Genomic DNA, 13320 nt, shown 5'->3' on the forward strand with positions numbered 1-13320 from the left:
AGGCGACGCTGGAACTTCCAAAATACAAATATTTGGCATCATCGTACACTGGTTCTGGTTCAAGTGGTTATGATGGAGTGTAGGTCTGTTGTCACCAACAAAAATCTTCTAGATGTCCTTGAAACACTTTTCATGCTACAAAACTTAAACGATGAATTAATCGTTCATGAATTTCTCATTGTTTAGAACATAAGTTTCAAAAGAGTTTGATGAGTTGATGGACAAACACAGAGAAAGAATTCAAACTCTATTTTGTAATCAGACTCATCCTTCCTCTTGGTGAATATATCCATTTTGTTCGGACCACTACAAGAGTTTTGGCCCCTTGTGTGATTCTTTAGAATTATGGGAATATAACATATTTTGGTGATGGATCCATTTAATTGATAATTAAAATAGATTTGTATTATTTTTATATTCACCAATAGAACTTGATAGCAGCAAGAAATAGTGTTTGTTTGCAAAAAATGCATGAAACCATTTTTTTTGGCAACCAGCAGTTAAGCTGGCACAATTAAATGTATGTCAGCACATGAAGCCGGGGCCCGTCACTATCCTTGGGAGCGCCCCCTATAATCTGCAGAAAAAAGGATCCACACTTACTAGTACTTTCTATTTTATACATTCAGCTAGTAGTTTTATTTTTAATCTGTAAAAAAAAAGAGTTATTTAGGAAATGTGATATATATTATGTATAATTTAAGTAATTTTAATCTTTTTTTAATCCCCAATATTTAGAAATGTTTAATGTTTTTAAATGAATTTGTATGAGAATGCGTGTGTGTGTTGTGTGTGTATATATATATAAAAAATATAAGCAGGGTTCTCACCAGGATTTTTTGACAGCGTAGGGGGACCCCTGCACGGTGCGAGTACTGTATGGGGGTCCAGGGTCATCCCCCCCCTGGGAAATTTAGACACTCACACTATTTATTGCATTTTGAAGGCCACTTTTTCTGAAATAAAGTCAGGTAGGATTAGGACACGATTCATAAAATGGAAAACAAAAGAAAATCCCCCCTACTCTGCTTCAGTCACAGCGTCGGGACCCAATTCACACCGTAGGGGATGAAAATCACAGCGTAGGGGCCCCTATGCTGAATGGTGCTGCTGAGAACACTGTTAAGTTACTTTTTAGTCACACTTGATTTCTATTAAGTTTTCTTTCACCTTTATTTTTCTTCTTTTTACGTATTACTATTTATTCATGTATTGATTTATTTTAAAACTGATGATTTCGGATTTTTTGTCTTACTTGTAAACTAGAAAACACATATCAATACAAATAAATGAAGTCACAGACGTGGAATGCGTTAAAATGCTCTCACTAAAGCACCTGAAGAAGAGCTTTCAAAGTTTCTGTCGTGTCATCTTAATATAAAGGTTAATACATGTAATAATTGTTTGTCTAGAGGCCAGGCTTAACATTTAACTTCTTTTTTCTTTCTAAGAAGATCCTGAGCTTTTATGTAATACTGCTGATCCCTGAAGGGTCACTCGCTCTGTCCTTCCTCGTCTAGAAGGTGGAGGGTTTCCTCCTCCCCGGACCTGCCTGGCCCGGCACTGAGGGGGTGGGGGTTATTACAGCTTGTTCTCGGGCCCATCATGTGTCGCCGGAGCTAAGCTAAGGCCCGGAGTAAAAGCCTCATGCAAAATTTATGTTCATGCGGCTGCTTCAGTGGGAGGAAAATCAATATCGGGGGGGGGGTGCGGGGGGGCGGTGTTCAGAGATGACTGAGTGCTCTGTGACTGACAGTAAAAGCTGGAAGAGAATGAGGGGCTACATTTACTGCTGGAGGAACGCAGTGGAGGAGAGTCGGCGTAATCGTCAGCTTGGACTCAAATTTGAATGTTATCTGGGATTAGGTTTGGCAGGAAATGGATCAAAAAGTCAATCCAGAAGTTCAGTGTTACCATGAGGTGCTTTTTTTTTTTTGATTTTTGTTCCTGATTCCTCTTTTTAGCCACTGCCTTTTCACCTTTAAACTTCTTTAATTCGAACCACTAGGTGAGAGAATTTTTTTTAACTAAGTGAGAAAAAGCTAGCCGTCGACAGAAACTTGAGCTGATGTGGCAGAGAAGGAATCGTTGACAAAACCAGTGAATAAAAGCGTTTGACAGAAGCACAGTGGGATTGATCAGAGTTCAGAAACATATATATTTATATATATATACACATACATATAAAAGCGTCAAAGCCTCGGGATTTTCTTTGGACTAAACCACGTCGCCGGAGGGATCTGGTGATAATGCTTTTCACTTTGTGATGCAAGGCAACATCAAGCTGCGTGGTACAATTCTCACTCTGGGGGAAGCATTTCAAAGAATCCAATCCTCTCCATGGAGATGTAACACACACAAGAAAAATCCCTCAGCATTCGGTAATGTTGCCCTTTTGGTGTTGCCTATGCTCGGCTATCGATCGACAAAGTGTGGTCCGAGGTCCGCCGGGGCTCTTTAGAAATATTCCGGGGGGTCAGCTGTGAAAGAAGAGCGCAATTAATGCCAGAACATTTTGTTTTGAGGGGATATTTGTTTGGTTAAATAATGTTTTTTTTCCCTGAAACACATTCTTTTCTTTATAGTTTTTCATTGAAATGTATCACCCACTACTGAGATCATTGAATCTTTTGTATGTTACACAGAATTTTTTTTATATGATCACAAAGTGTTTTCTTAACCCTTACATTATCTCTGGGTCATTGTGACCCGTCGCCCCAAAGACCAAGAGGCATTACAAGGGATACCACAAACATATTTGTTTTCAGGTCAACTTGACCCTGAGATAACACAATCCTGAATTATGACATGGCAAGCTCCTTTCCTGTCCTTATGACTGGCTTGTCCAGTTCCTCTAGCCCTTTCAAGTCATTTGGTTCTGGTTTCTTTAAGGTACTCTAGTTTCCTCCCACAGTCAACAGACATACAGGCGATTATTATTTACGCCAAATTGTGTGTTATGTACACTATGGTGGACTGGTAAATTGTTTGGGGTCTTACTTACCCTGTGTTTCTGGGATGGACTCTGATCCCATCAAGAAAGTGAAAGAATAAAATCAAGTCATTGGTGATAATGACCTCATTTTGCCCAAATCTGTCCAAACTGCTGGGTCTATATTGGATTAAAAAAAACAATAATGCTTCACGCATCAAGAACAAAACTTTTAAGTTCATGAAGTGCGATCATCAGTCCCAATGAGGATTAAATATTACATACATACATTTTAATATAAACTAATAGAGTAAGTAAGTAATAAAAGTAGAAATCTGCAAAGTAAATGAAGGTTTTTCTATTGTGCTAAACTCTCCAAGAGTTTCCAAATCCGCTACCTTTTTCCCCCGGCAGAGCAGAAGTGACCTTGTCCTCGCCACCTCCATAATGACCAGATCTCTGGGAGTCTAAATCTCTTTACCTCCAGTGCAGTAATTATCCGCGTGACTCACTGAAAAGGCAATTGAGACGGTGGTTTATGGACTTCAGCTCGGGAACGTGAGGCGGAGCGATAATTCGCCGCTTGTTTGTCTTCACTCACCTCTCTCTCCGCTGGCAGCTGTGTTTGGACACGAGCGGTTCCTAAAATACCGACCCGGGTCGCGCCGGACAATTTCATTAACTGCCAGCGAGGTTCCCGCGCCGCCGATGATTAGCTCTTAATTTACCGCGCGACCAAATGACGCCAGACACATTCTGCCAGTCGTTATTATTTAAACCTCGCCCTTAGTGTTACGACGAACACGTTTCATCATCCAACATCTTGAGGTTGGTTACGACAGAAAAGTGATTTAATTTTAATAGAGCTTCCTGTTCAGTTGAGTCTAACTAACACCGTGAGGCTCTTCACACATTCTTCAGAACACAATGTAATTCCGCCAGAGGAGTTCTGGTGTCCTGGGGTCTTATTTGAGTCGGAAAGATTGATCATTGAGTAAGAACATGTCGAACTGATGACCTATTAAGCATTGATTTTTCCGAGGTGGATAAGCAGGGTATTCTCTGGACCTGTGCAAGCATCTTATCAGAGGGGACATAAAGTGATAGTTCCCCCCGAATTCAACCTTCACTCATTTTCTACTCACCCTCATATTAAATAAGGGTTGGGATTATTTTCAAAGTAATCGGTTTCTTTTTAGTGTTATAGGGTCAGTTGTCTTCAATACAATTTCTCAAACTCCTGTTGTGTTCTCAGTATTATCTTGATCTTTAAAGTATGTACTTTTTTGAGTATTGTTTTGATTGTTTAAGCGCTTTGTGACCCTGGTCTCGAAAAGCGCTATATAAATAAATATTACTTACTTACTTACTTACAAGAACAAAGTTACAACTGTATGGAGGTATTTGGATGTTTTTAAGTGTGTCTTTTTGGACAACTGAGCTCCAGTTGCTACGTTAAAATGAACAAACATTTGTGACTATAATTCTAAAAAGAAACAGATTACTCAGAAAATAATCCCCACCCATAGTCGACATGAGGCATTGTTAATTGAACTCACTATCACTTTAACAGGAAGAGCTGATGTGTGGCTCCACAATGGTGGTTGAGCTTCTCCGATCAACATTCCGTTCACACTCACCCTTGGTCATGACCCCCGGGGTCATTTAAAAGACATTCAAAAAGAAAGTCACAACTCGCTGATGTGCCAGATTGTCTTGACTAATGGCCTGGTCGGATTACACAATATCAGCCTGACTTTGCCCCCAAAATTTGTCTTAAATGACAAATTTACGGCATCGTATCTGATTTCAAACCGACACTGTCGGAGAGATCGTCTTACAATGTGAGACCTTTTAGCACATCCCGGACAAAGGTTTCGGTCTGACAAATTGTGCAGTTGAGGTCACGAACAACTTCCCAGGGAACCACTCGCTGCTGCTGCCCGGACCAGACCATTACCGTAGGAAGGAGTCCAAGAGTGATGGAAAGGTGAAGCCAGTATTCATTGTACTGTGGCACCAGAACTTGATTGATACTTTCGCCACGACAACGTGACCCGAGCAAGACACAACTTTCATTGTTAAGTGTCGGATTCACATTCAACGGCAGACGTCCCAGAAGTCTGACAAACCTAAAGTAACATTTTAAAAAAAATACCTGATGTTTCTTTATGTCAAAGTTGGGTCACATTGAAGGAATCAGATCTGGTTTAAAGACACACATGTACTGCAGTTGTTCATGCTCTTTCAGATCAGAAGGTCGTGACATATTTGAGGTTAAGAGCTAAGCCTAAACCTAAATCATTTAGTTACAGGACTAAATCTAATTTGCTCAGCAATGAGGCGATGAAGTCGACCATTGCCACTGAAAGACACGGAAGTTCTATCCACGTTCAGCTGATTATAGTCAAGTATATAATGTCATTCTGTCTCATTTAAAAGCGACATGTGTTAGTTTACTTTAGCATTGCATCATCAGTGTCGACATGTCCCTGCCTTGCAAACAACGCTTAAAATAAGCATGTAATTAAGACTTGACATGTTTTATTGTTCAGTAAGTTATGCATGATCCAAACTTGATAATGTGTAGAATTTTTGAAAAGAAAACTGACAAAGGAAGTGAACATAAGCTTGATTTGTCACTTGTTAGAAAGTGTTCTTTTGTCCTGGAAATAATTTCTTATTTATCTTTTGCTGAAAGAAAATCGTGTGGAGTAAGAAATGTACCAAAGATGAAAATTAACCTCATAATTTATAATTGATCTTATGATATTGGTATCGAAACAACAACATCGTTCAGAAACGGATATCGAAGGAATGGTATTGATCAACTCCCAGCCCTCCATGTAATACTGATTTACCTATTTTTATTTATTGGAAATAATGTCTTATTTGGATAGTAATGCTTACCATGGTTGATCAATGTAAAGTTAGTAGACAAATGCAAACTTATGATGGATAAAAACTATCATTGAACATCTTATTGTTTGTTCCTGTTTTTTTGATCTCTAGCTTTTTTGTATTTTGGTAGTTCACTATGTACCATAGCTTAATATCTAAAACTGTTTTCTATTCAAGATAACAAATGTGAATTAAACTTTAGTTTTATTCCGATTTTTAAGAATCTAAGACCATCAATTGTTGGAGTACAGTCTGTGACTTGAGGATGACTTTTTTTTTTACAAAACTGTACCATTATATTGATAAAATACATTGTTTCATGGGTTATTTCATTCATGGGTCATGTTTATTTTCATAACAAGGGGCTGGATTTGTGTCTCAGTATCTCAGTTGTCTGAGGTAGATAATTTGTTCATATATACTTAAGAATGTAGATTTTGAGTTAAAATGTTTGCCAGTACTTTAAATGTGCATGTTATGGATTAAATTGTAATAAAGAAAAACATCACTGCAAAATCTAATCTCTGTTGTTAATGATATGTAGATAATCTAGTCAATTCTGGAAGTACGCTCTTATAAAAGATTCCTACGCATTCTTTATCCAGCGAAAAGTGCTTCAAAATGCAATAAAAAAAAGAGAGAGAGTTAATTCATTGATGCAAACAGATGTTTAAAATTGAAAACACAGGAGTGTTCATCAAGTGTTCAGGTTAACAGCGACTGGACCGGTAATGAGAGACAGTGTCTCCTCTAACACAGGGGAAACAAAAATAGCATTTTGTCTGATGAATGGCCGAGCTTTGACCTACCCTCCAGACCTCTGACAATCAGTCTTGTGTCGTCCTCCAGTACTTCACGAGACGGGTCGGGACAGTCAAGATAAGGCTTGATTTTTTTTTTTCACCGAACCTATGCTTCTAAGAGCTCTGAGACTTCTATTCGCAGTCGTGTCTAAAAAGAGCGATAACTGTCCAGCTAAACGTCTTTTCTCTCGGACAAAACTCACTTAAAAGAGAACAGCTTTCATCCATCTTAAATAGTGTGTATTTGTCCACCTGCTAATTAGATATTAAATAAATTAACTTTAGTGATGGGACTTGGTGGAGGTTTTCGCTGCACTGATACTTTTTTATGGTATCAAGGTCCATCATCTTTGCTTTATGGTGTAAAACATTTCTTTAAGTATACATATTTGACCTTTAAAGGGGGTCAGATGTTGTGGTCTGAATCGTGGCTATGATGTTTGACTAGTTAGAGTACGGTGAAACTTGAGAATGGACACTGTCTGTTGAGATATATATCATTCATCCCAGACCTCATTGACTCGCGTCACACTATGTCTTAAAGCAGAAAATCAAATCAAGAATGACTTTTTAGATGTTTTAAAACACAAGACTAATATAATCAGGAAGTAAAACAACATGTTGAAAGTAGAAAGACGTGTCATAAATATGATTGGTAAAGACAATAAATACCATCAACTCTTTACACGAAAATATATATATATATATCTATCTCTATATATATACAGTATATATATATATATATCTATATATATAGATATATATAACAGTTGTCAATAACCCAACCTAACTGATGAAAATGTGGTGAGAATTGACCTTGACCCTTCCCATATTTTCAGTTTACGCCTAAAATAATCACATTTTGGAAGAAATTACTTTGAGACATCTTTACTTGAAACTACATAAATGGATGAAAATCACTTCTGGACTTCAACAGATGGAATTGCTCAGGCACAGAATAAGAACTGCTGCGAGACAAGACTAATGGTTGACTGAATGACTATTTAAACTCTGTCTGACTGTGTTAAAAAAAAACGTCTGTAGGAAACAAGAATCCAACCCTTTATCTATATTTTGTTATAAATAACAAATACATTTATTTTTATTTTTAGAGATCGCTTCAGATGGTTAATATATTTTACGATGGAAAGAAAGTTGCCATCAGTTTGAAGTTGTTTTTTTATTTATTTATGTGACTCTACAGTATAGGTAGAAGGTTTACCAGAGGACTGGTGAGTAATTTCGAACCCAGTCATTATCGTCGACGGGTGAGTTAAGAGGCACTCGTTTCTTGACCTCTCGGTAAGTCGGCAGACGCTCCGCGGCAGTTGCAGTGCGAGTGAATATGAAGCACAACAAAGAGACAGTGGGAGATATAATGAGCTCTACAGAAGCGCAGCACTCTCCCAGCCTCACTCCATCAAGCTCTCATCTTCGGCCCCGTGTCTGCTGGAGAAAAGAGCGCAAACAATTAGTCGAGACAAGCTGTTAGGATTATGTGTTCAACCAAAGCCGCGCTTTAAAGAATGGCTTGAAAACGGCAGTTGGCCAGTTAGAGATGAAGGGAGGGTCAGTGGTCCTGACAGCCTTAACAAGATGACAGAATTTATAAAGCACTGCTGTTAAAGCATATAGTTACCTGCGGTGTAGCCCTTATAATAAGGCCACATGGGGCTTCTTCCATATTCCCTCTGTATTTGTTTTCTTTTGCCTCATATTCTTTTGTTGTTCCTCTTGTTCCTCGGCGTAATGCGGGCGCTGGAGGAAATTCTCCGATCCTCTTTGATCTCGGGCCTGTTTCGATAATTTCTTTGACAAAAAAAATCTCGTCGAGGACGCCTTTTGTTTTGTTTTTTTTGTTTGTTTCTTCCCTATTATGAAGCGCCGCTTTTTGTCGTGGAGAAGTTGGAGAGTTCCGTCAGAGGCGCCAGGACTCCGTTGCCGCTTCACGATTTATAATTCATGGCTGCACTGTGAGATAGGTGTCAACGTGTCAGGAGGCAGAAGGAATCTAAGTGTGCTGTTTACTGGTCCAGAGATGCTGGCGCTTCCTTCGCCGAGCTTCAGCGGGGGTGAGGGGAAAAAAAAAAAGAGAGACGGGTCTTCATCAAATGTGCATCTGCCGCCCGGTCCTGAAGTCCTAGTGGCCGCAGTAATCAAAGACTCGTCTGGGCTGATGTTTTATTCATATTTTATGAGACAACTGGACTTAAATTATTTAGTGGCATCGATTCTGAATGTAAACACGCTTGTCTATGCCTGTGATCACAAGTGCTGGAACTGCACCATCAATAATTGCTCACAAAAGCGCCCACTATTGTTTGGTAAAGTGTTGAAATCCAATGTAAGGGCAACAGGATTCAGGGTATTGTTCTATGTAGGTCAACAAAGCCATCAGATTTGACTCAAATGCTTCACTTTAAGTGCTTAAGAGTGTTTTGCGTTTCTTTATCGACTCCATCCTTGTACGTCACATGTTTCAAACCCATGGTCCAGAGGCCGGATCCATCCCGCCAACTCATTTTATATGGTCGACTGAATGGTCGGCTCAAAATCCACGTAGATTCATGTTCACAGTGATATGGTGACATTGTGACCCTGGTCTGGAAAAGCGCTATATAAATAAATATTACTTACTTACTTACTTACTTACATATGAATATGTCAGTGTTTAAGATAAGGGACAGAGATTATGGATGGTAACAATACTGGAATGTGTTTGGTAACGAAGGGCAAACGAAATATAGATAAGACAGAGATAATTAAGATAAATTAAGTCTCAATGAATGGAAATACAATAGTACTATTTTAGACTCCTGTTAGGTAAATATACATTTTTGGTAGTCCAGTGACTAGATTTTGTCCCCTTGAGTGATTGAGTTTAACACATGTTCTACACCATTATTACAGTAATGCTCAAACACCACGGACTGTAACAGGTATGAACTTCTGTGACGTCACACGTCTTTTTAGTGAAACACAATTTTGAAGCCAATCTTCTGTTGCAGCGATCTTCTATTTTAGCCAAACTCTAGAACAGAGATTTCTGGCAGATTGGGTTAAGTAACCACACCCATTAGGTTAAACCTAGTGTAATCTCAGGGTCAAGTTGACCCAAAGGCACGAAAACAAACGTAATTGTTTTACTGCTTGTGTTGCCTGAGGGTCAAAGGTGACCTCCACCTCCACCTCCACCGCTGCATATGTTTTTATGGAAGCCAGGGAGGTCGTTCACCTTGACTCCAGAGGCAACAAAAGGGATACCGCAAACACATTTGTTTTCAGGGCTTTGGGTCACCTTGACCCTGATATGACACTAGGGTTAAGGCTATTTGGCCAAACGTGTGGGACAGTAGCCAGAGCACACATTCATGTTTCACCATTTTTTGGTGAAAACAAGATGACATAATGTCAGCAAAAGACTTCTATAGCAGCAGCCAGAAGTTTAGTTTAACCATCGAGCCTGATAAGTAATGAACAAATAAGTAAGCCTATGGTCAATAAGCAAGGACGTTCCTTTTTTTCTTTCCCAAAAATACTATTTTAAAAACACAAAGTTGAATTATAATATATATAAATCTTCAATATTCCAGACAGCAAAAAGAAATGAAAATAAATAGAGCAAAATGTATCCCAAGAGTTTATTTTTCTCTCTTGTTCTGACAGAATTGTGTAAGAACTCTGATCGATAGATGTCTGTGACATGCCACAAGGACATGCTGTGAGGGATTCATCTGCTTAATTTATCATATAAAAGTTCTTTGTCGGTGTAGCTCGAGCCTAAGTGCTCGCTTCTTCTTCTTTCATTTTTTTTAAACAGCATAAAAATGTAGCACCATTTAAATGTTGAAATGAGCTTCTAATGGCGAGCCGTTATTGGATTCAATTAGTTAATGGGTTTATTTCAGAAGTCATTCACAGAAGATGGATGTCTCCATCCTGTGAGGATTTAAGCCATTAAACCAAATATTCTGACGTTGTCTTGAGCGAGAAAGGAAGACTTTTGGCACCGGGGAGAACAATTATATCAGTTCGGTTTGATAGCTTTGTCCTCCAAATTAAATCCTCCATCAGCGAAGAACCCGCAGGACCTTGTTGTGACACCACGCAATTCACTGTCTCTCACCAATCATCCTCCACATCTGCGTGTGTGCATGTTCCTCACAGTCCTGTGTGTGATCATCAGAAGGTGTTGTGTGGTTTTTCGTGGTGGAATAATAAAAAAGCTCACGGTTGTGGTCTGACCTGCAGCTACCTCGTCGCTGAACTCCCAGCTCCAGCACCTGCAGCAGCTCCAGCAGATGCAGCAGCATCACCACCACCAGCAGCAGCAGCAGCAGCAGCAGCAGAACCAGCTGTCGTCGCAGCATCACATGACTTCACCCAGCCAGCAGCACTCCTCGGTGCCGTCGCCGGGGTCAGCCTGCTCCTCCACCTCCGGACCCCCGCATCAGTCGCCGCCTCACCGGCCCAACCAGTCCCCGGCCCGGAGCCTCCCCTCGCCCGTCACACCGCCCATGACCATGTCGGTGAGTCAAAACCTTCATGTTTCAACCAGAAATGTTATATTTACATAGTAAAAACATTGTATTTTCTTTCTTTTTTTAAGAAAATTCAAACTTTTGGCTTCTACCCAAAACCAAAAGCAGATCTGTTCCCTGAATTTGTTTGTTTAAAAGAGATTGTATGCAGTTAGACAGAGCACTTTGCTCTTTTATGGTTTGCTCATTAGAAAATAACCATTTTTTAAACTTTTTTGAACACAGAAAAATATTAAAGCAACCCAAAAATAAAACGTTCAGAGAGTTAGTGTCAGAGACAACCTGCAATTCATGCAGGTGGTTCTGTCTTCAGGATTCTATATTTGTGCCACTGCTAGTTTGATTCCTGTTACCATGTTTTCCTTTTTGCCGAACCCGAACTTTGTTTTGTCGGACCGAAGTTTGTTGTAACGATTTTCTGAAATGTTTATGTTAGTTATGAAACACAACATTGTCCTCATTCATCACAGACTCACAAGTGACAACTTGAATGTCAAATGAAGTGAAAAATATCTATCAAATTCGGACTTCAAACATTGCCATTAAAGTAACATTATGTAACACTGGACATATTTTGTCCCCCCCAGTGTAACAACAGTGTAATAGCAGGTTTGTGGCTTAGATTTATTGATGTTTTTGTAGTAAGTTATGAAACCTAATATTGTCTTCGGTCATCACTTGTTCAGAGGTCAGTAGGTGGCAAGAGGGCAGGAAATAAGTGAAAGAGGACTCTGTATCATGAAACCTCAACAAGCAATCACTGCTTGCTAGTATTTAAGAACATAAAACATGGGTGTTGAACGTTCAATGTGGTGCTTGTGTAAAGAAAAGCATGTTTTATTTATTTTAAATTATATTAGTTACTTAGGTTATGAAGTAAAAATCCACACTCTTTTCTTGATCTTGGACCTGAATCCTGAAGGTTATTTTCTTCCTGGTCAACCTTCCTTTTCAGTCACCTGCCGTGTCCATCCATCTCGGGCCCCTCCGTCCGTCCGTCTGTCACAGTGTAACGATAATAACCTATTTTATATCCCTGTGGTTTCATTTCGAGTGGATTCTTGCTGGGGTCGCCTCACCGTCCCCGGTCACATTCATCAGCGTCAGGACCTTATTGGGTTGTGGTGCAACCTTCTTTATGGCTAAGATGAGTCGGGCTATTTGTTTCCCCCTCCCCGCCCGCATCCTCTTCGCGCTCTGTCATGGACCAGCGAGACTCAGCAGGAAAAAACATCTTCTGGATTTAATGGGCTGCAAAAGCTGCTGTGGCTCATTGTCCAGAGCTGCCGACTAACAATTGTCCCTCATCGTTTACTTGTGGAATCTTTTTACACCATTAATATATGTTGTTAATTTGATGCATATATTGACATGAATCACAGTTAAACAAGGAGTCCTCCCTCAGTCTGTGATTGACCAGAGTCCTGTCCAGGGTGTCCCATGTCTCCCACTCCAACTAGCTGAAAAGGGCCCAGCGACCCTTTGATCTCCAATAAATAAACTATGATTATTAGTTCTTTACCTTAACATCTTAAGACATTTCTATTTGTTCAGGCTTTTCCTTGATTTTCTGGAACTCCTGTGTTGTTCTCAGTATTATCTTGATCTTTAAAGTATATACTTTTTTGAGTATTGTTTTGATTGTTAAAGCGCTTTGTGACCCTGGTCTGGAAAAGCACTATATAAATATTACTTACTTACTTACCTTACATGCACTGTATGTAGCCATTAGCACACCTATGTTTTCAGGGTGTTGTTGTATATCTAGAGTTCTAAGAGATGTAATAGAATATAAAATAATAATATATCTATATTTTGTTTTTATTGAGCGACAACGAGTTCTAAGAGAGGTAATAGAATATAAAATAATACTATATCTATATATTTTTTTCATTGACCAACAACAAATGGAAATAAAAAAAACATTTCTACATGATTTACAGTTTAACTGTGAAGTCTTGGTGGGTCCAGTGATTACAGGTAAAGGGCTGCGAAGGTAAGACGAAGCTAACACATGGTTTAATGGACGGGCTCTTTTCATCAGGATACTTTGAAATGAAAAAGGTCAAAGTCAATATAGTCAGAATCTTTCAAAAGGAATTCAGAGGCTTCTCTGAGGAGAAGTCTTGGGTCAAAATGGAGA

At 39.3% G+C, this 13320-nt stretch overlaps 1 protein-coding gene across 2 annotated transcripts in view; it reads left to right on the forward strand.

Annotated features, from left to right (window-relative positions):
- The window catches only part of pou6f2 (POU class 6 homeobox 2), a 98043-nt gene that overhangs the window by 40920 nt on the left and 43803 nt on the right, over positions 1-13320 (forward strand). For both annotated transcript variants that reach the window (XM_087789199.1, XM_087789200.1), the window contains exon 4: positions 10888-11165. In XM_087789199.1, coding sequence (XP_087645325.1) covers positions 10888-11165 — 278 coding nt within the window. The remainder of the gene's footprint in view (positions 1-10887; positions 11166-13320) is intronic.

Source organism: Callionymus lyra, chromosome 4, assembly GCF_982586985.1.
Source record: "Callionymus lyra chromosome 4, fCalLyr1.hap1.1, whole genome shotgun sequence".
Classification (NCBI taxonomy): Eukaryota; Metazoa; Chordata; class Actinopteri; order Syngnathiformes; family Callionymidae; genus Callionymus; species Callionymus lyra.